Source organism: Macrosteles quadrilineatus, unplaced genomic scaffold, assembly GCF_028750875.1.
Source record: "Macrosteles quadrilineatus isolate MER2022 unplaced genomic scaffold, UCM_ALF_1.0 Scaffold_3__2_contigs__length_128488019, whole genome shotgun sequence".
NCBI classification, from domain to species: Eukaryota; Metazoa; Arthropoda; class Insecta; order Hemiptera; family Cicadellidae; genus Macrosteles; species Macrosteles quadrilineatus.
Window position 1 is genome coordinate 116125630 of NW_026542596.1, and position 22929 is coordinate 116148558.

Genomic DNA, 22929 nt, shown 5'->3' on the forward strand with positions numbered 1-22929 from the left:
TACACGTTATTTTTCTATTTCAAAATGGAGCTTATTTTAGGAACATACCTCCCAGTTTGATTCAGCAGTTTGGTTTTTAGTATGGATTTAATACGCACATATAATATACCAGTTTCAAAAATATATTTGGATTTGTAGTATTGAAATATGTCGCTGTACTCACCCCTTGCCGCACCAACTCTATAGGATTGTCAGACTGATCTTCAATGTTATCCATGTTGTGCGGTAATCTGTCAACTACTCCTTGAGAATAATCAATGCCTTTAGGTGAAAAAAGCACTGGGTTGTGTGGATCTACAAAATCAGGCTAAAACCAAAAAAACATATTTACATGTTTTATTTACACTGTGTTATTTTCATTTTTCTCTTTAATCGTAATCCTATTGCTTTTTACTAATAGTTAAGTTAAATTAAAAAATACCCCCGCCGCAGCAAACCTGCCGACTAAGCGAATTTCCATTTGTCTGAATTGATTTTCAGTTAAATATATTTTAATAACATTAGGTTTAACGAGTACCTAGGTTTGCTGCTACAAGGAAACTAGTAAAGTGTGTTTTTGAGTAAAATATTGATAGCTTAATACAAAATAAATAAATTTGCCAAGTTTGATCAAAATATATCCATAAACAAGCAAACTACAACATTTGACAATATTCTCCATAAGAATAACATGGGAATTTTAAATTTAAAATTTTTTTAATTTTCTCCGTTACTAATAATCGAATAAAAATACTTTTATATACTAAATTATTTGTTTTTTTAAGCTCTTTAAAAAGGTCCAAAGAGAAATCGGGAAATTTTGTGTTTTGAGGGTCAAAAGTGAGAAAAACCAATTTTTACCCCATAAAACCCCCCGTAAAGCCCTGTTCCCATGGTCCGATCGTGCTGGTTTGCGAACTCATTCAAGTTTATCCCGCTTTACACCTTTAAACCAAATTTCATCAAAATCGGACAAAAATTACTCAAGTTATCGCGTTCACGGACGTATATATATATATAAGTCTATATATATATATATATACTAGCTGACCCGGCGAACTTCGTATCGCCTAAGTTATAGGTTTCCCCTAAGACAGACCGATGGAAAGAAAGTACCGTTACGTTTAATTTTCAAGATGATCTCGTTCGCATCGCTCAATCACGTCCTGGTTGAAGTTCGTTCGCTACGCTCACTCACCTTTGGGTTGGAGCTCGTTCGCTACGCTCACTCACCTTTAGGTTGGAGCTCGTTCGCTGCGCTCACTTGCCTTCAGGTTAGCTAGTTCGCTACGCTCACTCGCCTACAGGTTGAAGTTCGTTCGCTACGCTCACTCACCTTTTGGTTGCAAATTAGCTGTTGTCATAAATGTAAAAGAAATAAAATAATAGTGCTGCACCCTGTTGGTAATCCTTGTAACTTTAATGCTATTGAACATCATAGAACAGAACAGAACCAACTTGTTTAATTGAAACAGCTGTTAAGATTCATTAATTCCATTTCTCATAAGGTTAACATGGGAAACTCCAGAGCCACTGGGGCGGAGCCCTTTTAAGAATTTCGAAACGGGAAATAGTTTACGTCCGATTCGCATACCTACAGAATTTACACACCAAATTTCATAACGATCGGTGAAGTCGTTCCGGAGGAGTTTGCAGACAAACACTGTGACACGAGAATTTTATATATTAGATATATCTAATATATAAAATTCTCGTGTCACAGTGTTTGTCTGCAAACTCCTCCGGAACGACTTCACCGATCGTTATGAAATTTGGTGTGTAAATTCTGTAGGTATGCGAATAGGAAGTAAACTATTTCCCGTTTCGAAATTCTTAAAAGGGCTCCGCCCCAGTGGCTCTGGAGTTTCCCATGTTAACCTTATGAGAAATGGAATTAATGAATCTTAACAGCTGTTTCAATTAAACAAGTTGGTTCTGTTCTATGATGTTCAATAGCATTAAAGTTACAAGGATTACCAACAGGGTGCAGCACTATTATTTCTTTTACATTTATGACAACAGCTAATTTGCAACCAAAAGGTGAGTGAGCGTAGCGAACGAACTTCAACCTGGAAGCGAGTTAGCGTAGCGAACGAGCTAACCTGAAGGCAAGTGAGCGCAGCGAACGAGCTCCAACCTAAAGGTGAGTGAGCGTAGCGAACGAGCTCCAACCCAAAGGTGAGTGAGCGTAGCGAACGAACTTCAACCAGGACGTGATTGAGCGATGCGAACATCTAACCTGAAGGCAAGTGAGCGCAGCGAACGAGCTCCAACCTAAAGGTGAGTGAGCGTAGCGAACGAGCTCCAACCCAAAGGTGAGTGAGCGTAGCGAACGAACTTCAACCAGGACGTGGTTGAGCGATGCGAACGAGATCATCTTGAAAATTAAACGTAACGGTACTTAAATTAAAAATAGTCAAAGGCAAGACAACAGACAACGTCTGCCGGGTTTTCCATCGGTCTGTCTTAGGGGAAACCTATAACTTAGGCGATACGAAGTTCGCCGGTTCAGCTAGTATATATATATATACATATATAAAAATTTGAACGAATGGTGTTTTTGGCCTCTGGGGACATCAAAATGAAAAAGTAAATCGGTCCCGGGTCTAGGTCTTACCGTGCCACCTACGGTAATAGCTGCTTCCCTATAGGGAAATTCGCTAATAGTTCTCATCTATGAGGGCATTATTATTCTAGAATAAGTAAACTTTAACCTGCAAAAAACTGGTTTAAGCACAAAATCTCCAAGCTTCAATGCTCAAGAATGTTTGATATAAGAATATACAGGCTTCAAAACCTTTTAGCAACAAGGATTTCATTTGACTTAGACAAAACAAAAAACCTGTCGTTTGATTGGATCAAGAGCGGTGTCAATTTTTTTATGACCTTTCTTGTATTCATGATTTTGTTTAGAGATGATACTGGTTCAGTAATGATTTTGTACTTAGTATGACGGAAATTGGCTAAAATAATTCCTAGAATAATTTTGTTTCACAGAGAGCTTTAGGTGAAAATAACGGGTGAGGTTCATTTGTCCGAGTTTTCAACTGTCCGAGTTTGTAAAAAATTACAAAATATTTGAAAAATCAGTTGTCCGAGTTTCATTTGTCCGAGTTTTGATAAATAATCAATAATATGTAGACAAATCAACTGTCCAAGTTTTCATTTGTTTGAGTTTATTAAATTATTTTTAAAAATATCGAAATATCAAGTGTCCGAGTTTTTAACTGTCCGAGTAGAGTCAACATCAAAAATGTGACACCACGCGCCGAGGATCACTCGCACAATGCCCGACTTTTTCGCAGAAGAGGTTTACATCGGCTTCTGACCAGGCGCCTGAGACGCCAGTCTAGGCGCGCGGTGTCACATTTTTGATGTTGACTCTACTCGGACAGTTGAAAACTCGGGACACTTGATATTTTGATATTTTTTTAAATAATTTAATAAACTCGGACAGTTGATTTATCTAAATATTATTAATTATTTACCAAAACTCGGACAAATGAAACTCGGACAACTGACTTTTTTAAATAGTTTGTAATTTTTTACAAACTCGGACAAATGATGTGATCCCAAAACAACTACTATGAAGTCTACTTGAGCTGTACCTAATCTAAATTATTTTTAGCAATTTAAACCTCTTTGATACCCAACAGATATACTTACAACACGTTTTGGACTTTCTAAAACTCTCGCTTGGGGCGATTCTAATATCTCAGTTGCTTCCGATACTGCCATTTCAAGCTGCAACAGTAACATTAATCATTAAAACTAGATAAACAGAAATAAAGCAAAAGGACTAATATAAACACTTCATATAATATAAGATAACAAAAATTGGTCTGAATATCTTTTGAAAAAGATTCTGTTAACTCAATTTTATAAGTGAACTGCCTTTCTTCTTACAGCTTAAGAAAAACAAATACAAATTTCCTATATACGGTATTTTTCTACAGAGTTATCAAGATAATCTTGGTCTTGTACATGTCATGTTCTTTCTAATAATGGTGTATTGTGTGGAAATGACTAAACCAATCTGCAATATCAACTGTCCTGGCCTACTATCACAGCTGTACGTTGGGCTATAGTGAATTACAAGACATAAAATTAACTTGATACTTGTTATTAAAGTTAATACAATTGAATGTCTCTGTCAAAAAAACTTTAAAAAATTCCCTTCTGTGTGGGGTATTTTGTTTTCCAAAAATACATAGTACTTACAACCGATTAAATGGGCAGCAAACTGTTTGTTGCCATTGGGATGGTCAGAATGTTTTTGCGTTTTCTGAAAATATTCACTTTGTTACAGAAACATACTTACCCTATCAGTCAAAGGTATTCCCCTGATGGGACTTATACTAGTGTTTCTCTCCCCTCCATGCAGTTTAGGACTTGCAGACTCACCCCGAGTGGGTCGACCTCCAGACCTGCTTACATGCCCCTGGGGTGCACTACCACTCCGACCAGAGGGCACCCTCAGGCCAGTCCTCCTGTTTGGAGTCGGAGGATGTCCACTTGCAGCAGATGATGTACTTGGAGTAGTCCGCAGTTTCGAGGAATCACGTACTGGTACACCTTGTTGGGAATTATTTTTTTTCAGTTTTCCAGTAGTAAAAGACTTAGGTAGAGGCCTTCCAAACGCTTTTTCTCTATCCTCCTTGTACTCCCTGCTCGGAACAGCTTCTTGGCGTCGGTCCCAGTCTGTCTCTAAGTCCCGGCGAGTCTGCATCTGATGGACGCTGCGCACATAGCCTTCTTCATAACACGAGTTAACTGGTGATGGGGTCAGCCTACGGGGAGGTAGTAGCTCCCCCTGTCTCACACTGTACTCTGGGTCTTGTTGTGTGTACGTGAATGGAAATTCTTCCGCATTATCGTCAGGTCTCGGAGGAATGGCTATTTTGATCACTCTTCGTTTCAACATCACTCGTTTTTTTCTACGGGCTGCAGGAGCCTTTTGGTTCTTAAGAAGTCCTGGGAAATGTCCTTGTAATGGTCGCTGGACAACCTGTAACCAGCATTAATTGAAAGTTGAGGTCAAACCAATTTTTGGCTTTGGGCTGATATTGCTTTGTTATAGGCTATTTACAATCAATTTTTCTCAGCAAGTTATGTGATCAACATTTTATGTAAATGTATTACAGTAAAGTTTACCATAGGTAAAATGTTTTGAAATGTCTAACAAAATAATGAAAAAAATCTCAATTTATCTACTCTTTAAAAATAAACATAAATGAAATGAAATATTTATTTGTCACATAGAATTTACATAATTGTGATACATCACCAGTAAACATATGACACGTCAGTTTTTCAAACAAAATACATGATATTATTTATTTTGTTTTATTGTAGTTACCATAGTAATATATTAAAAAATAAGGTCGAAAGATTAAAATATAACAAAAAGAGTTACCTAGGTAGTTACAAAAAAAAATTCATCAACTGAATAAGGACAAAGTAGTTCCAAATGTTCCCTAAGTAGTTTTTTAAAAATATCCATCTTTTCTGTCGATTTGATTTGGTTAGGGAGGTGGTTGAATAGCTTCCTACCCATATACAAAGGTGCTTTCTCATAAATAACTGTTCTATGGATAGGGAACTGAAGAGTGTTTCTATGTTGAGTGTTATATGGATGTTGGTGATTTTGTGATGAGAATGAGATCAAGTGTTTTTTAACAAATATACATAGTTGATATATATACACAGCATGAATTGTTAATAGTTTCAAATGTACAAACAGAGGACGACAAGAAGTACGAGGTGCAGTGTCAGTTAAAACTCTTATGGCCTTTTTTTGAAGAATAAAAAACCCATACAAAAAAAAAAAAAACATACAAGTAGGATTGAAAGATTAAAAAGAGTTTTATATGAATGTCTTAGGGAAGAAAAGTTAAAAAACAAATGACGTGTTACATGGTTGTGTGATTTGCAAGTCTTAATGCAAATGGCACTAAAAAGATACTCATTGATGGTGAGAAGTAGGATAACTTGATAACTTGTCTATTTTACCTGTGAAGGTTTGGACCAAAGGTCCACTCCACCACCTTCACAGGCTGGAAAGTGGAATATGGTAGGTTAATAGTATATAATATGAGTATAGAGTATGGAATATTGTTCATTAAGAGTTTTTTAATTGCTTCTGTTGATTTAATAAACATCGAGGATGTGTGCTCAATTATGATTACCTTAAATAATTTATCAAAACACTTAACACTCTTTACCTGTGGAGGTGATTGTTTGTACGGACTAATAAATTGATCAACAAAGTTGAATTCATGTTGCATGTCTTCTCTGCTGCGTCCATAAAACCCCATTGCTTCCATTTCTGCTTGCGTTCCTTTTATTTTCTGAAAAAGATTGTAAGTAAAGTTATCGATACAACTTTTGATGTTTAAAAGCCATCCAACCTGTTTTTTGTAGCATTTGGTGGACTATACTTTTAATAAATCGGTGACTTTCAAATGTGAACACGGTATGGAGTTGGATTTTACAACAAATTTAAAATATACGGTAGCCTTCCAGGATTAAGGACTCAAATACAGATCTTTTAAGCCTGACAATTCAAACTGGCGATCCTTGTGCGTTTTGTATTTTGTGTCAGCATAATGATATTGTGTTAAATAAAAACAATACTAACCAACAAATATAAAGAGAGAGAATAATTTTGATCCAAGCTGAAAACCGCATTGCCCAACCAGATAGAATCTATACGCTGACCTTAGTCGGAAAATATGTGACTTCGGTGACTAGTAGACGGTTGATTAATGAAATCAGGAATAATAAACTGTTCACCAAGTAAACATTCTTGTATGTTGAACCCAAACATCTTTTGTATCTAGATAAAAAATTAAAAGTATGGTATTATAGCAGTATGTTAATATCAAACGTATAGGCCTACATTCAAATATCTATTTAAAAAAAGGCGTACATATTATGCCTATATCACTTATGCTTGAGTATGATCATTAAAAATAAAATAATATATTTTTATGTTATTAGAATATATACTGGATAGCTTGATGAAAGACTTCAATATCAAATTAAAGTTTGAAAATATGCTTATAAACTTATAATTTTAAGACACAATCTTCTTCAATTTTAGTAACCTTAACTGTTATAACACTACTTACTCCAGCTGTATTAGCTGCCTCAACTGATTCCTGAGCAGGCCTCTCAAGTGACGCAGGCTGTAACAGGAAAAATAATACCTTATTTTTGAGGAACATTAGAGGAAAGAGGTAAAAAACAAAATGTTTTAAATGTTTTTGGCTATTTTTTATTCCCAATATTTTGGTGTTGCCAGATTAAAGATAAAATATTTACTATGAAAGGGTGTTCAAATTAACTATTGAATCTTTGACCATTTTCCTTGTCAATTTAAAATGTTACAACTAAGACTTATAAGTCCTCTCTAGATGAAGACTCCTTAAAAGTAGAAACCGTTAACCTAAGCAGGGCTACGCAGGAATCACTTTTGCAGCAAAATGAGTTAAAACTACTATTATTTTTACTACAAATGGTTTGGGGACTAATAAAATCAAATTAATTAAGTTGTTTTTTTCAAAAATAGGTTTTTACCACCTTAACAAACTTAGGCCTACCAAGTTTTGTTAAGGCGGATTACTAAAATAATTTGAAAGCCTTCAAAACAATGAATACAGTAGGCCTACAACATGTTATTTATTATTTTATCTTTAATTTGACCCCAAAATAATTTTCTAGAGTTTGATTCTTTACTTCTGGAACTCAGGGTCGGCCTTAGGTAGTGTGGAGCCTTGTGCAAACAATCAGAGTGGAGCCCCCTTAACTTATTGACTACAGTACCAAAAGTTCTCCCCATCCCTGATCACTATAGGTTTTTGCTCATGTTCATATAATGATAAATTTCTGCGTTCGAGGAAACAATCATGATTATTTTTACTATCCAAGCGACTCCCATGGTAATATCTTGATCAAGTTCAGTGATCGTAATTTTTTTACTTGACACGACAATGTAAGAAATAGGACAAACTGTGATTATTGGTGGTTATTTTAGCCTAAATTTGCCAAGACCTTTAATATTTGTGTGTTTTTGTTTGGAACGTGGTTTACGTTTTGTTTTACATTTTGGATTAAGCAAGTCAGCTAATCTGCAATCATAACAATAAAAATTGTAACTAAATCCCTTCAAACAGTAGGCCTTCTATCTCAGAATTTCAACGAATTTTTGTTGATATCTATAGGCATCTACACGAGTAAAATATATCATCAATTAAACAATTTCAGAGGGATTTGAAAAACTGAAAACATGTAATTTAAAAAGACATGTGATGGTACTTGAGATACAGTTACTTACAGAAGCTGGTCTTTGGGAAGGAATGGAGGGGGAAGTCGCTCTGGTTGACAAAGGACTCCTGGATGTAACGCGAGATCTGAAGAGCAACCGAGGGTCATCCTGAGTGAGAGGAGGTGCTGAGGTAGCTGTCGCCCCACTCTGCTGATGCTGAGCAAACAATTAAACAATACATTAAACAAAAATTAACAGAATCTGTTGTATTAAGTCTGTCTTTTTATCATGTGTTTAAATATGTTTGTTGTCAGATGTTTTTGTAAACATTAGTTTAGTTTGAAAATAGAGTTTGTTCAAGCAAGATGTGTGAATAATATTCTTGTATAAGAAATAGAACATGGTGGCAGCTTAGTGGATTTTTTATCGAACAAAGTCTAAAACCACGCATGATGTCAAGTAAGGGCAGTAAAAAACGAAATACTCGTAGGCAAAGGTATGAGGACAATGAGGAGGATGCCCAAAGTGAATTCAACTACATGTCAGAAAGGGATTCTAGAAAGACTGAAGGTGAGTCACTAGGTTTTGCATTGGGACAGACAAACCGAGAAAATAATGCAGTAATGTGTACTCATACTCCTATGATAAATCTGACGTTACCAACTCCAGATACCTTCTCTTTTACTCCGAATGAGTGGCATTCCTGGAGGAATCGCTTTCAAAGGTACAGACGGGGGTGCGGTCTAGATAGCACTTCCGACGCTCGGCAAATCGATGTACTTTTGTTTACAATGGGTAGTAGGAGTGAAGATATTTTCGATTCGTTTTCACCAAAACCGAATACTTATGACGAGGCTCTTCGGGCCTTTGATGCATACTTTGTGCCAAGACGAAATATCATTTATGAGAGAACAAAATTTCTGAGACACAAGCAAGGGAGTGATCCATCTGAAAAATTCATAACAGATTTGCATGGTCTTGCAAAAACGTGTGCATGGGGTGAACTGAACGATGAGATGGTGCTTCTGGTCCTCATTATTGGTATGAAAGATGAGGCTCTAAGTGATAGACTCCAGCTGGACTCTCAATTGACTCTGGAGAAGGCGATTAATACCTTGCGCCAACACGAGGAGCTAGAACGCCAAAAACGTGAGCTCGCCAATACTAATGTTTTTATGGTGAATCAAACGTCAATACAAGTCGGTAAAACAAATCTGTCTGAAAGAGCTGGTGAACAGAAATTCACCGAGGATGCTATGAGAAAAAAGTGCAGGAAATGTGGTTATAACTGGCACGGATCACTGGCCGAATGCCCTGCTAGGAAAGCCAAATGTGACAAATGTTCCGAGATTGGACATTTTTTTCGATGTTGTCCCTCCTGCGAAAAGTGGATGAGAAAAAACAAAAACGTTGTTAAGGAAATCGAACAGCAAGATTCAGACAGTGGTTATCAACAGGTTCCTGAGATTTTCATAGGGAATATAGACAGCAGTGACAAAGCCTGGGTCCAGGAGGTAAAAGCAAGCTGTGGAAACCAAGATTTAGGTCTTATAAAATTTAAACTTGACACAGCAGCTGATGTAACCATGATTCCAGTAGGAGTTCTTGGTGATTTTATTAAGACTCTGCCTCTAGGAAAGTGCAAATCCCCTGTGTTTAGCGCAAAGAAGAAAGAACGAATCAATATTTTGGGAACTTTAAGGCTAAAGCTTGAACATAAGGGTGTATCAGTTTATGATCTTGCGTATATTTCTGAGGAGATCACTGTTCCACTTCTTAGCAGACGTTCCTGTGAAGAGCTGAACCTGGTGAGGAGAAATTTTTCTGTAGATTCACATGATATTGACTGGGCTACTAAGTATCCTACTTTATTTCAAGGGCTGGGAAATATGAAAGGAGAGTACAAGATTGAAATGAAGGAGAATGCAGTTCCTTACGCTATATCCACCCCCAGGGTTGTACCAATACCTTTAAAAACCAAGGTGAAAGAGCAGTTAGACGATATGCTTGAGAAAGGAGTGATTGTTCCAGTTGAACACGCGACTGATTGGTGCGCACCAATGGTAGTTTGCGCAAAAAAGGGAGGTGGGGTTAGGATCTGCGTAGACCTATCCAAACTCAACAACAGTGTGAAACGTCGGTTTTATCCTATCCCAAAGATCGAACTTTCATTGGCCGAGATCGCGGGAGCCAAGTACTTCAGCAAGATCGATGCGAATTCCGGGTTCTGGCAACTGAACCTTGCAGAGGAGTCACAAGATTACACAACATTTATCACCCCTTTTGGGAGGTATAAATTCCGTAAGTTACCTTTTGGAATTACGTCCGCTCCTGAAGAGTTTCAGCGCCGCATGTCAAAAGCTTTAGAAGGGGCAAAGAACTGTTTAGTGCACATTGACGACTGTCTGATATGGGGAAGAACGAAAGAAGAACACGACGAGTGTCTTAGGGCCGTTCTAGAGAGAGTGCAAGCTAATGGAATCACCTTGAATAAGCAGAAGTCGGAGTTCTGCAAGAAAACTGTGACATTTCTGGGGTTTGTGCTGTCTAAGGACGGAATCAAGCCTGATCCAAGCAAGGTACAAGCGATTGTGGACTTACCAGCTCCAAGAAACGCTAATGAAGTACAAAGATTCATGGGCATGATCACTTTTCTGGCAAAATTTATTCCGAACCGCAGTGAGATTTTGGAGCCAATTACGAGCTTGTTAAAGACTAAAAACGATTTCCTTTGGGGACCAGCTCAAGAAAACGCTTTTGTCACAGTAAAACAGATTTTATCATCAGAGCCATGTGTGACTGTTTACGATCCGCAAAAACCCTCGATTCTTTCTTGCGATGCTTCAAAAAAAGGTCTTGGAGCGGTTTTACTTCAAGTTGAAGGAGAAAGCAAGAAACCTGTGGCATATATATCTCGGACTCTAACGCCTGCTGAAGAAAACTACAGTAACATTGAGAGAGAAGCGCTTGCTTGCACATGGGCAAGTGACCGTTTGAAATGTTTCCTGATGGGTAAAATGTACACAATTGAGACCGACCACAAACCGCTTGTCTCAATTTTCAAAACACAAAATTTGGACGAGCTCTCACCGAGGCTACAGCGGTTCCGAATGCGTATGATGAGATACGATTATCGCATGACCTGGACCCCAGGAAAAGACCTTGCCATAGCAGATCTACTATCAAGAAGTCCTATTCCGGCTGACGAAGATGGCGAATTGACCGAAGAAGTGGAAGCCTTCGTCCACGAAATCAGTCTGATTAGTATAAACACTACAGATGAAAATGTGACAAAGGTACTTCACTCACAAATGAGAGATCCAATCTGTGCACAACTTAAGTTACAAATTTTAGACGAATGGCCTGTAAAATCAAGTTTACCTAATGAGATTCAAGAGTACTTTAATGTGAAAGACGAGTTAAGTTGTATTGATGGGCTATTGCTTCGAGGAACTCGGATGATAATACCTCAAGAACTACGAGCGGAAATGCTCGAGAGGCTTCACAGTGGACACTTGGGAATCACAAAAACAAGGAAACGTGCTTTGGGAACCATGTGGTGGCCTGGAATTTCTCAAGAAATAGAAAGGAAAATCAAATCGTGTCCAGTGTGTATTCAGAACTCAACTAATCACAGTGAACCATTGATTCCGAGAACCGTCCCGGATTACCCGTGGCAAAATGTGTCTGTTGACTTGTTCAAACACGAAGACAAGTGGTATATGGTTATCGTGGATCACTACTCAAGATACTTTGAAGTCGAGGAAATGCATCGAATGAGGGCTTCAGATGTGATTCGGGTTTGCAAAACCACATTTTCACGTTTTGGAATTCCTCAACGTGTTTATTCAGATAGTGGGACACAATTTCACCATATTGACTCAAGTGAATTTAAATTGTTTGCAAAGGAGTGGGGGTTCTCCACATTCAGAAGTAGTCCCCACCACCATCAGGGAAATGGGGCAGCTGAAGCAGCTGTGAAAGTAGCAAAAGGGCTAATGAAGAAAAACAAGGATAAATTTGAACTTGCCCTACTTTCTTACCGGACCTCACCTCTTGAAACCGGCTTTTCCCCATCTGAACTTATGTTTGGAAGGAAATTAAGAGACAATCTTCCATCTACTTTGGTTGGAAATCCTGTGGAAAATAAGAATTTTCTTGAGAGGGAGAATAAGTACCAGAATAAGTACAAGATACAATTTGATAAACGACATGGAGCGAGTGGTTTAAGTGAATTAGAAGTTGGAAGCATGGTATGGATCACAGATCTACGTCGACACGGTAAGGTAGTCAGGAAATTGAACGAACCACGTTCCTACCTTGTGGAAACTGACAAGAGAACTATTCGCCGAAACAGGAAGTTCTTAGTTCCTGCACCGTACTACGGAGGAGATGGAATTCTTTCAAACTGTTCATCCATGGTCCTTAATCGTCCATGCAACTCACGTGATCGTCCAGGAGCTGGCACAGTAACCCGTTACGGAAGGTCCATTAAGAAACCGAGGCGGTACTGAGGTTCATAAAGATGTGGACATCTTGAAGCGGGATGTTGTATTAAGTCTGTCTTTTTATCATGTGTTTAAATATGTTTGTTGTCAGATGTTTTTGTAAACATTAGTTTAGTTTGAAAATAGAGTTTGTTCAAGCAAGATGTGTGAATAATATTCTTGTATAAGAAATAGAACACAGAATCGTAAATCTTATTAGACTTTTGACTGACAAATAAAAACCTTTTCTTTGCATTAAAATCACCCTTAAAATGTATAAATAAGCACCCCTTTAGAGTATATAAATAAACACTCTCCCAGACTGTGTGTTTACATATAAATCAAAATCAAAATGTATCATGGTTATTTTTTATCAAGGAAGGGCACAATTGCCAAATGTTTACTACCAATCATGTTAAAGGTTATTTCTCTATTAAAGTGTATTTTTTAGTTAACCTGATTGTCCTTTTGAGTTTCAGTTATATTATTTTTATTTTTGAATCAACTTGGTACACAATCCTCGTATCAGAAATTTAATGTATTTATTTCAGGTTTGGATCTAAACAATTAAGGTCTGATTTGGGCTTTGTTGGTTCCTGCAACATTATTGTTTTGGGATGTGTTTCAACAGTTTGAGGGTCCAAATAAAAGTGTTTTTGCCATCTTTTCATAAAATCAAATAATAGTAATTAAAATAGCCGCCATATTGAAATGTTGAATTGGACCGACTTAATTGTTTCCGAACACAGGTTGCTTTCTACTTTTTCTCTTTATTTTGACCAATAGTACCAAATCCCAGAATTTAGCTGTTTATTTACGATGCTTAAACAATATTTAAAATATAAGCTGCAATAAAATATAAGGTAGTGAGATGAGAAACTGACAGGATCAAATGCCGCTTTGGCAGGACCAGGCGAAGAATCATGGTAGAGAGTGGCTAAGGGTTGTCTTCGCTGGGATGAGAATCCGTACGACAGGGGATGGGGCTGAACACAGAAATAACAACAATTATAATATAACACAAAAAATAAGATTAAATTAAAACAATATAGGTAAAATCAAAATTAAAAACAAAACTAAAGTAGAAACACAAATATAAAAAATTAAAATTATTATCTTATATGGGTTATTTAAAAGAATTGGTTTTTCATTTCCGAGTTCGTTTGGCTCTTCTCCTCGACCGATTTTCATGATTGAGGTCTCAATTTGAAGGTATGCACACTCATGTTTGCCACAGCAAATCAAATAGCAAATCAAGCATCAGCATATATATTTATCTATAATCCCACTCGGCTTATACGTAAATGAAATTTGCTACCCATGTATTTCTTATTGGAGTTAAATTTGGTTTTTCTTTTACAAGTTCGTTTGACTCATCTACGTGACTAATTTTTATTATTATTTTTATAAAATTATCTTTTATAGCGTATTTCTATGATAAAAAAATCAATACCTCCAGTATTGTTAATGATTTTTATATGATTTTAGACTCAAAATAAACAGTAAGGTATCTGTAATCCAAAAATGCTATGGGAAGGGAAGGAAACAGATCCGCGACGTAGGAAGCGATGAAGGAAGTAGTAAAGGTGTGCAGTCCGGAGAGTGGGAACTGTTTATGACGATAAGACTAAGGTATCTGCAATCCTAAAATGCTATGGAAAGGAAAGGGAGGGAAACAGGTCGGTGACTTAGGAAGTGGTGAAGGAAGTAGTAGAGGCGAGTTGTCCGGAGTGTGGGAACTGTTTATGACGGTTAGATTAAGGTATCTGCAATCTTAAAATACTATGGGAAGGGAAGGAAACAGATCCGCGACGTAGGAAGCGATGAAGGAAGTAGTAAAGGTGTGCAGTCCGGAGTGTGGGAACTGTTTATGACGATTAGACTAAGGTATCTGCAATCCTAAATTGCTATGGGAAGAGAGGGAAACAGGTCGGTGACTTAGGAAGTGGTGAAGGAAGTAGTAGAGGCGAGTTGTCCGGAGTGTGGGATCTGTTTATGACGATTACATTAAGGTACCTGCAATCCTTAAATGCTATGGGAAGGGAAGGAAACAGGTCCGCGACGTAGGAAGCGATGAAGGAAGTAGTAAAGGTGTGCAGTCCGGAGTGTGGGAACTGTTTATGACGATTAGATTAAGGTATCTGCAATCCTAAATTGCTATGGGAAGAGAGGGAAACAGGTCGGTGACTTAGGAAGTGGTGAAGGAAGTAGTAGAGGCGAGTTGTCCGGAGTGTGGGATCTGTTTATGACGATTACATTAAGGTACCTGCAATCCTTAAATGCTATGGGAAGGGAAGGAAACAGGTCCGCGACGTAGGAAGCGATGAAGGAAGTAGTAAAGGTGTGCAGTCCGGAGTGTGGGAACTGTTTATGACGATTAGATTAAGGTATCTGCAATCCTAAATTGCTATGGGAAGAGAGGGAAACAGGTCGTTGACAGGAAGTGGTGAAGGAAGTAGTAGAGGCGAGTTGTCCGGAGTGTGGGATCTGTTTATGATGATTAGATTAAGGTATCTGCAATCCTTAAATGCACAATAATAATAATAATCTATTTGTTTTATTCATTTTATTCCGTAAATTTAACTATTGTTGTTGTTCAAGTAGCTTATTATTATTTTCTCAGTGTCTATCGTATTATTTTAATTATCTGTTAGGTATATATATGTTGTGGTTGTTTTAAGTGTGAATGTAACTTTGCTGTGTTGCCAACCTGGCCAACGGCCCTTCCGGCCAATGCCTAAAGTGTTTATTTTGGCAGATGCCCTGCGTGGTATCTGGAAATGTAAATAAAAGCAGCAATAAAGCACTTTTTCATTCATTCATTCATTCAATCCTTAAATGCTATGGGAAGGGAAGGAAACAGGTCTTTGACGTAGGAAGTGGTGAAGGAAGTAGTAAATGCGAGCAGTCCGGAGTGTTTGTGGGAACAGTTTGTAGCAGTTAGAATAATGTATCTCCAATACTGAAATGCTATGAGAAGGGATGGCAACATGTCCACGACACAAGAAGTGGTGAAAGAATTAGTAAAGAAAGGCTAGCAGTGCGGAGTGTGGGTAATGGATTCATGTATCTGCAATATTATGACTGCTTTCAGAGTAAACTAATGATTTTCCCCGAGCAAAGCTCGGTCCCCAGGTACTAACTTTTTAACACCCCTATTCAATCTTTGGTGCAAACTAGTCATCAACACTTACAGTTGCTGAGGGTGCAATGTTGAGTTTCCAAGATGCTTCTTCTACAATATTTTTGACACGTTGAAGAAGATCTTGGTGCTCTGACTGTAAAACAGGTTTTAGATTAAGTAATAAGAGAATAAAATTTATACACATCATGAATTATAATGTAAAATACCCCCGCTGCAGCAAACCTGTCAGCTTGGAAATTTGTATTTGTCTGATTGAACACATTAATTATTCCAAGAACGTTAAATTGAAAGATCTCTCACAAACGCGGTAACTTCGGACTTGCAGTTTAGCTTATAGATCTATTTACAGTTAAACTTATCATTGTACACAAATAATTCCCTCAATATGAAAAATAATTCAACTCACCAGCATTGTCGTCTGCAGGGAAGTAGAACTGACTGCCGGGGTCAACTCCATTCCGTCATGTTGGTCAACCTAGTTGATCATAATAGGTACTACAATACAGGATTGTGTTAACACTTAAGGATTTTTTTAGAAGATTTCAGCTATCTTATTTAGGGAGTACTAGGGGGGAGGGAATCTGATGATTTTTAGTATAGGTACTAGGTAAGAGGTGTGTTTGGTTGGCACACAATGTGCCTGGAAAGACGCAGGTTGCAGCTCACAGAAGGATGAAGAGGAATCCAACGTTATTCAGGAAAGAGCTCTGGTGAATAAGAAGTCTGCTTAAAACAAGTGGAGGAGGGAGCCCTGGCCTCCAAACACCTCTCTCTCTCTCTACATTTGACTTATATCTATATATAAACACATAATATACTGTAGCTGCAAGGTGCAATCATTTTAAATTGGTTTTAAAATCCATGTTTTAGCCCCTGAGTTTTTGGACATAATGTAAGCCTAAATTACTTTGCATTTCCTGTCAGACAGCTCAGAAACATGTGTGTTCCTTTGGTGTTGGGATATCATCGTACTGGTAAATTGAATGTTAATTCAAATAACAACACAATTGTTCCAATGTCTGTCATTCATCGTAAACTGTCATTCACTTGTAAAACACAAAAATGTTTATCCTAAATGACTATGACAAAGTTTCCAACTGAGTATTTTTACAAGTATCTGAAGCTGACAATATGGAACATGCCCTCAACATACAATATTGTTTATCAAATGTATAAAATATATTGAATACCTTAGGTGATTCAGGCATGCATAAAATTAGCCATTTCTTACAAAAGGAAAATGTTTTTAATTGTTTGAACCAATTAGCCAGTATATAAACTAGCTGTTACCCACGGGCTTCAACCCGTTTGACTTCAAAGTATTATAAAAAACTATTGATTGGTTAAGTTAGGATGAAATAAACAAAACAGAATACAGCATTACAATAGTTATTTGTGCAACTAGTGAGAAAAGTGAGCAATTGACTCACTCGAGAGAAATCCTTACTCACGAGCCGTAGGCGAGTGAGGAATGGTTTCTCGAGTGAGGCAATTGTACTTTGAACTCGAGTTGCACATTATACTTTTCCTACAGTTACCATAAAACATATAAATTTGTGAAGAAACATAACCTATTTTTACACAGAAGTGAACTTTTAATAAAACATTTAATGTGAAGAGACAAATACAACAGTACAACAGCTGACCAGCTGATTTACAGCCAGTGCTGCCAACGTATTTCGCGCGCATACGACGTTGCCTACATGTTACGCGCTCACTATTTCGTGCCTTCACGTTGCAAATCTGGAGTGAGACAAAGTAATTAGAGTGAGACAATGTTAACATGTCTCACTGATGAGCGAATTGGCCACTTTGCTTTCTCAAATCAGTGAGAGAACATGTACATTGTTAGGTAACTGTAGGAAAACAAATAATCACACCAGATTTTAATAAGGTAATAAATAATTGAAAGAATAACATACAAATAAAAATAAGAACAGCTGAGGTATTTTTAACATTAAGTATATGGAAAGTTCCCTTTGGAAAGCAACTAAGACCTTAAAGGGCAATTTATGAAAAAATGGATAATTTTGCGCAAGGTTTCTTGTCATGACGAACATTTTAAGTATATGGTTTATGGGGGTGTGACTTGTAGTTTTCTCAAAAGTTCATGGGTACTTTTGCCTTTATAAAGGGTGCGCCAAAATAACCTGACGGATTTTAATACTAAATAACTCAAGAACAAACTACAATTTCATGTATTAAATAACGTTATATTGTACACACTACTATGCCATTTTCATTTACGAAAAATTATATCAAACAGTTTATATCGCCTTCTGCTAAACACAGGCATCCAATTTTTTTTTGCATATTTGCAGTCACCTTCGCCTGATGAATAGAAGCAATCGCTTCCCTGATACACTGCTTGAGTTCAGGGATGGTTTGAAATTTCGAAACAAACATTTTGCTTTTTAAGTATCCCCACAGCCAACAGTCACACAAAATTAAGTCTGAGATCGAGCTGACCACAGCACATCACCAAACCAAGAGATCGCTTTACCGGCAAAGAGTTCACGCAAAACTGACATTGAATAATTGGCTGTATGACAAGTTGCGCCGTCCTGTTGAAACCACGTGTTAGTCATGTCTATCCCTCATAACATCCGCAGTTGTGGAACCAATCCTCAAAAACATATGGTCCGATGACTCCAAAAAGTGCCACACCACACTGCACCACACTAGACAGTAACTTTCTTTTTACGACGTGATGTTTGACCAAACATAACCTAAAAATGGCATAACATAAGCAATCGTTCTCTACAACAATGAGGTCTCTAGCTAGTATAACAGCTGACTTATTACAAAACAGAAACCGTCAGGTTTTTTTGGCGCACCCTTTATATAAGCCAATATATATTAGCCTTTATATATAGAAGATGTATTAGCTATACTACAGGGTAACAGGGTAAGTACTATTTTTACTTACCCTGTTATACTGATCTACTGGAGGAGTCAGCATCATATCCTGAAACACACCTGAGAACTGAATAGTCAAAGGAAAAGATTATAACTGTGGTACTAAAAAGAATCTGTGTTCGAGGATAAATATCTAGATAAATAATTATTACTGTAGTCCCCAACCAACTTTCCAATGGTAAATAGGTTTAAAGAAGAACAAAAACTACAATGTATTATAAGAAGACATAACAAGCACCAATAGTGTATACACACATATTTTATTTAGTTTATTACTATTTTAAAAACAGGTAGTATACATTTATTTGTATTATCTCTAATCATTGACATATTTTTCCTTGACATTTTTTATTGTAGCTGAACATCCTAAAACAATCCCCTATTTTAAAGATACGTTTCTATAGTTTTAAGAACCCTTCTACTCAGGGCCGATTTACCGAATAGGCACGGTAGGCACGTGCCTAGGGCGCGAGGCAATTGGCTTTTCTGGGGGGCGCCAAAAATTTGGAAATTAAAAAAAAATTTGTGGTAGTATTTGCATGATATCGCGGTAAACTTCTGATAACCACTCGCGGCCGTATAGGCATCGTAATCGTCTCCCGCGTTTGCGGCAAGATTCTTACTATTTTCTGCAGTCAGGTCGTTTGGACATAAAATTATCGTCTTCCATGATCGAGGCAATATATGAACATATCCCCCGGTCGTGATGAGATTATTATCATCTACCGAAAATGAGGTAAAATTCTGATATTTTCCAGCGGTCGTGAGGACATTATCCTCGTCTTGCGCGATCGCGGTCAAATTCTGACCACCCCCGCGGCCGTGAAGACATCATATCGTCCCCGTCGGTCGTTTCCAGGACATAGTAGTCGCCTCCCGCGATTGTGGCAAAATGGTAATCATCTCCCTCGGACATATGGAGATAATCGTCTTCGGCGAATGAGGCAAAATTCTGATCTTTTCCTGCGGTCATTTGGACATTATCATCGTCTTCCGTGATCGCGGCAATATTCTGATCATCCCTCGTGGCCGTCAGAAATAGTTATTATATCTCCCGCGGTCCTGTAGATATCGTACGTATACGTATCCCGCAGTCGTGAATCCATGGTAATCGTCTCCAGCGATTGCGGCAAAATTTTAATCATGTCCTGCAGTTTTGTGGAGATCATCATCGTCTTCCGCGATCGCGGCAAAGTTCTTGAGGTTTCCTGCGGTCGTGTGGACATCAATCGTCTTCCGTGATTGTGGTAATATTCTGATCATCCGTTGCGGCTCTGTAGATAGTAGATACCACCATCTTCTTCTGCGATCGCAGAAAATTCTGATCATCCCTCGTGGCCGTGTGTAGACATTTATTATTGTCTCCCGCGGTCACGGAAACGTCACTGTTGTCATGCGCGATCACGGAAACGTCACTGTTGTCATGAGCGATCACGGTAAATTGAAAACTCTGGGTAGAAATACAAAATTCACGATTCAAAGATCTCCCGCATGATTCCCGGATATCCCGGTCGGTGTACACCCTGTTATATATATATATTGCAAAGGGGCGCTACTATTAGACGTGCCTAGGGCGCTGACAGGGTCAAAAACGGGCCTGCTTCTACTGAATTTACTTCCCTTTCCCCCTTGAGAACAACAAAATATATGTAAACTAATCTTACCGAAGTGGGTGGACGAGGAGGAGATATAGATAGAATGTCTGCCGCTGAGCGTTGGCTCTGAAAATATAACACCAAACAGGGGATATGAGTTTTTAGGTATAGTAAAAAATGATAGATACACGGTGCTGAATTTTATAAACGCTTTTTTTCTAACCTGCTATTAAGACAAAACAATAATATCCCACTTGGTTACTGTAATAATATTCCCAAAATATGTCTCAAATAGTAACTACTTTGTAAAAGATTACTTGATGTAATTAGTTAATATTTCATGTTTTTTACCTGATACGTTTAATACTTTTTAAAATTGAAATGAAATGGCAACCATACATTGGGTATTGAGCAATGCCGACATGTTGCTTATACAGGACTTTTAATTAATAGCCCATACAGTTAATGGCAACTATGGGACCTACAGTTTATAGTGGAATCCAAACCTCATTTTTGCCTGTAATTTACGGATTGGTGTAATTATCAGGATAGAACTGCAGACAGTCATAACTCACTAGTGCAACGTTACAGTAATCCACACCAGGGAGTATCGCTTCCCAGGGCTACAGATATACAAGGGCTGGCTCACTCCTTTGATGTTAGCGGTCGCCGCCTGATCCTACTTCCCCTCCCCCGCCCCTCCTCAGTGACGTAGCGGAGATACATCGGCGCGAGGCGCGACGGTAGCCTAGCACGGCAGCACAGCATATTAATAATTGTGTTTATAATAATGTAGCTTTATATTGTGATTTTTAAAGCGGGTTTCGTTAACCCTCCAACTTGCAATGGGCGAACTCTGTAGTGGCAAGGCATTTTTGGCGATTTTGCAGTAATATTTTTGAAAATTCATATAAACTAATCCAACAGATCAAACCTATGAACCGTATTTACTATTTCCAACTTGAAATGTTCGTAATGAAATGAAAAATTTGAAAATGGCAACAAAATTAATATTAAAAATATTGTAGAAAATATTGTCAGTAGGTAGAAAAATTGCTGCATGAACCAAAAATGCTTCATAAGATATACAAATTGTTTGGAATTTATTTCCCTACATGGAAATTCCAATTACCATATATACAAAGTTATGGCCCAAAAATAATAGAATGGCAATTTTCACGATTTTTTGATTTTTCAAATAAAACTGAATAAATGTATTATCAAGACATAAAGTAAAAGTGGTAAAAGTAAACATTTTTAGGCAATAATATTGGAGATCAAATGAAGTAAGAATTTTTTATGTATACTGATCATTTCAATAGATGTTTATGACTTGTAATAAATGTTTATATTTGTCGAGAAAAACATTTTGTTATTTACACGTATATAATATTTTTAAAACCCCACAAACCAACTATATAAAATGAAAGTAAACTTATTCCCCTACATGAATATACATAGTTATAAAGGCAAATATACACAAATAAATATTTTAGTTTTTTTCTATAAAATGCTGCTGTGCCTTTTTCATTTCGCGATTAAATCGTTTGTTAATTATGACGAAATGTTAAAAAAAGGGCTAAATGTAATGTCCCAGACCTCAAATTAAGTAAGTATATCGACATAAAACAGTTTATAAACTAAATAAGTACAATTTTTACAACTAATAAATACGATTAAAGTGATAGCATTTTATATTTGGTACTGTATTTTTTGTCACTCTTTAAAAAACAAATTCAAGTTAGTATTTTTCTTTTTTTTTAGCTCTGCTCAGTCATGAAAGATTCAAACATGTTAGTTCAATTTTGTCAGTTAAAACAGAAATTTAAATATTTGCAAGATCCTGTAAGGAAAAGAGACGACAATTTGATTGGCCAGGGTAACTCAGTGATTGTTTGAAGCACATGGTCTTCAGCCAATCACAGGGTTGCCTTGGTCAAACAAAACTTAATCACCCTTCTTGTCCGGCTCAGTTGTGCAAAACCAGTTGATAAGTAAAGTTATAGTTTGTTAGTTCTTTTGGTCAGTTACCCCACGTTTTGGGTAAGTCTCTTAAAAATTTTAAATTTAGTTAGTTTTATTTTAGATATGTTGACAGATGTCCTCTCTTTTTCAGATTTTGAATAAATCTCAATTCACAAAGATTCTAATTAATTTTATTTCTTTTAGGGCTCATGATTAAGAAGCAACTTAAAAATTTAAATAAAGTCAAGATTTGTTTAAGTATAGTATATCAAAAAGGAATTTTTAAAAGATTGAAACTTAATATAATTTTGATGAGCAGAGCTTATTTTCAAGAATTTAAGTTGAATGTTATTATGATAAAAAATGAAGATTTTAAAATAAAAGTTTTGTTCAATCATTTTCAAGAGGATATTATCTTTACCTGCTTTTGGCATTTAAACAAATTTTTACAAGTCAAGACATTAAAATATATTAATACATAAACTAGATCATGTGGGCCTAGTACGCTACAAATTCAAACCCGCGATATTCGTTGTTGGTAAACAGTCAATGAAGTTCACAAAAACTGGA

The 22929-nt window shown here is 37.1% G+C and overlaps 1 protein-coding gene across 9 annotated transcripts in view; it reads right to left on the bottom strand.

The window, feature by feature from the left end:
- Nucleotides 1-22929, bottom strand: part of LOC128990591 (uncharacterized) — a 90656-nt gene that overhangs the window by 15470 nt on the left and 52257 nt on the right. For 5 of the 9 annotated variants that reach the window (XM_054413041.1, XM_054413042.1, XM_054413035.1 and 2 more), the window contains 11 exons: nucleotides 20464-20520; nucleotides 18810-18848; nucleotides 16287-16355; nucleotides 15930-16013; nucleotides 13620-13721; nucleotides 8318-8464; nucleotides 7113-7169; nucleotides 6204-6329; nucleotides 4301-4987; nucleotides 3646-3723; nucleotides 164-307 (listed from right to left, as the gene is read on the bottom strand). In XM_054413041.1, the coding sequence (XP_054269016.1) occupies nucleotides 164-307; nucleotides 3646-3723; nucleotides 4301-4987; nucleotides 6204-6329; nucleotides 7113-7169; nucleotides 8318-8464; nucleotides 13620-13721; nucleotides 15930-16013; nucleotides 16287-16355; nucleotides 18810-18848; nucleotides 20464-20520 (1590 nt within the window). Of the gene's footprint in view, nucleotides 1-163; nucleotides 308-3645; nucleotides 3724-4300; nucleotides 4988-6203; nucleotides 6330-7112; nucleotides 7170-8317; nucleotides 8465-13619; nucleotides 13722-15929; nucleotides 16014-16286; nucleotides 16356-18809; nucleotides 18849-20463; nucleotides 20521-22929 lie in introns of those variants that run through there. The other 4 variants (XR_008490544.1, XM_054413038.1, XM_054413036.1 and 1 more) reach the window with 4 other exon arrangements.